The 3302-nt window shown below is 29.3% G+C and overlaps 1 protein-coding gene across 1 annotated transcript; it reads left to right on the top strand.

The window, feature by feature from the left end:
* Nucleotides 1-2226: 2226 nt before the first annotated feature.
* Nucleotides 2227-3023, top strand: LOC120196726 (REF/SRPP-like protein At1g67360). The gene is made up of 2 exons (XM_039198462.1): nt 2227-2433; nt 2569-3023. Exons 1-2 carry the CDS (start codon nt 2251-2253, stop codon nt 2716-2718), a joined length of 333 nt encoding a protein of 110 aa, XP_039054393.1. The 5' UTR covers nt 2227-2250; the 3' UTR covers nt 2719-3023.
* The last annotated feature ends 279 nt before the right edge of the window (nt 3024-3302 follow it).

The following is a 3302-nucleotide window of genomic DNA, read 5'->3' as shown; positions in this document are numbered from 1 at the left end:
CATATATATATATATATATACATACATATATATATATATATATATATATATATATATATACATACATACATTATACATTAATGAATTGATAGTTTTAATTTAATCAAATTAAATTAGTTCAACCCACAAGAATCAAATTGAAATAATTATAAAATGTAAAGTTGGAATTAATATTAAATTGAACTAAACCACATTCATCATAAAAGTTAGTGAATAAAGATTTAACGTTTTAACCAATATTTTTATATAAAAAAATATTATAAAAACTTGGATAAAGTTTAACGTCAAAATTGCTCTAAATCCTCATCAGTATTCATGTCGTCTGTCCTTATATTTTTGAAATGGTGGCAGAGAAGTGAATGTAATTGATTTTGCTTTTGATTGATATAAAAATGTTGATAATACTAGGGATTTGCATATCTATTAAGGCGCCAAATATTTGGAAAATTAGAGGTAAAATGAATTAAGGCGTAAAATATTTTTTCTTATATTTTTTGTTTATGTTTAAATCGCTTAAATTTGTTAATTTTGGGGCATTTGGCGCGGGAATGTACGAAAGCCTATTGTCTTTTTTTTTTAATGGTAAACTACTTTTATTGATCATAATCACTAAGCTTTTAAAACTTTCCATTTTAACTAACAAATTGCAAAAGAACATTATTTTAGTCACTAAAATTAAATTTCATTTTCATTTCAACCACGTATATTTTTTTAATATTCTAAGATAGGGCTGTTCATTCGGTTAAAACTGAATCGAATCGAACCGAACCGAATTAACCATAATCGAATTAAACGAACTTTTTTTTCTTTAACTGTTAACCGAACCGAATTGTTTTTCAAAAATATTAACCGAACCGAATAAATTTCGGTTAATTCATTTAATTTTCGAATTAACCGAATTTTTTTAAATTTTATAATTTATACAAAAATTAAATATTTTTTAATTCAAAAAAATTATAATTAATTTAAATAATATATAATTATAAAATAAAAATTTCAGATAAATTTTTTAATTAATTAATATTGATTTAGGTTTAAAAGTTATTGGATCTTAAATTATATATTGGGTTTTAAATGGTTTGGGCTTAGTCCATATGTTATATATAATATATATAATATTTTTTAATTAAAAAACAGTTTACAATTAATTTAAATAATATATAATTATAAAATAAAAATTTTATATGAAATTTTAATTAATTAATATTGATTTAGGTTTAAAAGTTATTGGATCTTAAATTATTAATTGAGTTTTAAATGGTTTGGACTTAAGCCATATGTTATATATAATATATATAATATTTAAAATTTAATTTCGGTTAATTAACCGAATTCGAACCGAATTATCCGTTAACTGAATTCTAAAAATTTTCTTAACCATTAACCGACCGAATTAATTCGGTAACCGAATCGAATTAACCGAACTAATTCGGTTCGGAAGGTTAACCGAATTAGTTCGGTTATTTGAACACCCCTATTCTAAGGTGATTACAAGGGTAGTATTTGTTTAGATTTTTCTTAACCTATTGACAAAACATACACCTTGCAGACGTCGTTATTCGAACTCATAACCCTTTGATGTCATCATCCGGATAAAATGGGTGATGACAAGAGCATAAATTTTAACATAAATTTGTTTAGTTGATTTTATTGTGATTTTAGTGTATTAAAGTGTAATAAATTTTATTTATTCATTTATAAATTATTAGTTTTAGTATTTATTATGTTATTCAAATTTTCAATCTCAAATAAATTCATTTATATATATATATTAAAATTTTAAATTAAATTATATTTATAATATTAATCAATTTTTACATAAAAATAAAATAAACTTATAAATATTTTAATTAATTTTATATAATCTAATAAAATCATGTTCAATAACTAAATTATATAATAAAATTAAGGGTAAAGTATAGTAATGGTCATTGAACTTTTCTAAAGCTTTCATTTAGGTCCTCCAACTTTTAAAATTTGCAATACAGTCTCCCCAACATTTAGTCCGTTTGCAATATGGTCCCCCAAAAGTTACGTCGGGACAATATTATAAATGGACTAAATGTTGAAGGATCATATTGCAAACGGACTAAAGTTGGGGGATTATATTGCAAGTTGCAAAAGTTGAGAGACCTAAATGAGATCTTTAAAAAAGCTTAGTGACCATTAGTATACTTTACCCTTAATATTATTATGTTTTAGGAGGTAGAGTTTGAGAACCGGAAACAACACCTGAAGCACGTAGGTTGGATGAGGGTGACTGCGATCCGTTTGCTGGTCTGTGTGTCGAATCTTTACGAGTTTCTTAAACAGAATTCCGGTCTGTTACGGTCCACCATCGGCATCGTCGAGGGTGCCGTCACAACCATAATTGGCCCCGTCTATGAGAAGTTTAAGGACGCTCCGGGTCATCTTGTGTTTCTTGATAGGAAGGTAATGTATATTTATGTTTAATGGATTATAGTGTGTAATTTTGCGAACTGTCGGTCAATTGTAAAATTTTCTGTTTGGATCATATTTTTTTCAATTAATTATGCGAACCAGTTTGTTCTTAAATTAACTGCGCAGGTAGACGAGGCTACTCACAAATTTGACGAGCATGTGCCACCAGCAGGCAAGGAAATGGTGAACCAAGCGCGATATTTGGTTCACAGGGCTGCACAAAAGGCTCAGAAATTAGTCGACGAGGCTCGACCTAGCGGCGCTACGGCTCTTTGAACTACGCCGCGAGTGAGTACAAGCAGTTCGTCCTGGTGATTTCGACCAAGTTGTGGGTACAAATGAACCACAGTTCAGCTTTCCACTCGGTTGCGGAGATGATCATTTCCACGGCGAAGAATTTGTCCTAGAAGTAAAACTGCTTGGTTAAGGACATGAGCGGGAAACGTTACCCTGTGTTCAAGTATTTGCCATTGACCCGTTTGCCGAGTTGAGTAAAGCCGTCAAACAAGCTGAAGCGAAGGACAAGAAACACGTCGACGCTCGTAAATCGGATTCCGATTCCGGTTCTGGATCGAATTCATGTTAGGGATGTTGTCTTTTCCTTTTTCTCTCTGGTTGTCTCATAATGATTTGCTTTTGCTGATAAATCGAAGAATTCATATTTGATATTTGCAATGTATAATCAAAATATGAATTAGGATATGGAGGTTGAGAGATTCTCGTTTTGCTTCATTATCTGATTCAATACCTTTGGTTTGTGGCGCAAATTTACAAGCGAAAGATATGGTCAGAATTTCTTAACCATTCTTAATACCCAAATTTCCAGATTTCTTGTTTCTGGAAAATTCAACGAAAGCAAA

The sequence above is a fragment of the Hibiscus syriacus genome, unplaced genomic scaffold, assembly GCF_006381635.1.
Source record: "Hibiscus syriacus cultivar Baekdansim isolate YM2019G1 unplaced genomic scaffold, ASM638163v2 tig00117034_pilon, whole genome shotgun sequence".
Lineage (NCBI taxonomy): Eukaryota > Viridiplantae > Streptophyta > Magnoliopsida > Malvales > Malvaceae > Hibiscus > Hibiscus syriacus.
Note: the sequence above shows the minus strand (reverse complement) of the source record. Positions and strands in the feature narration are given on the sequence as shown.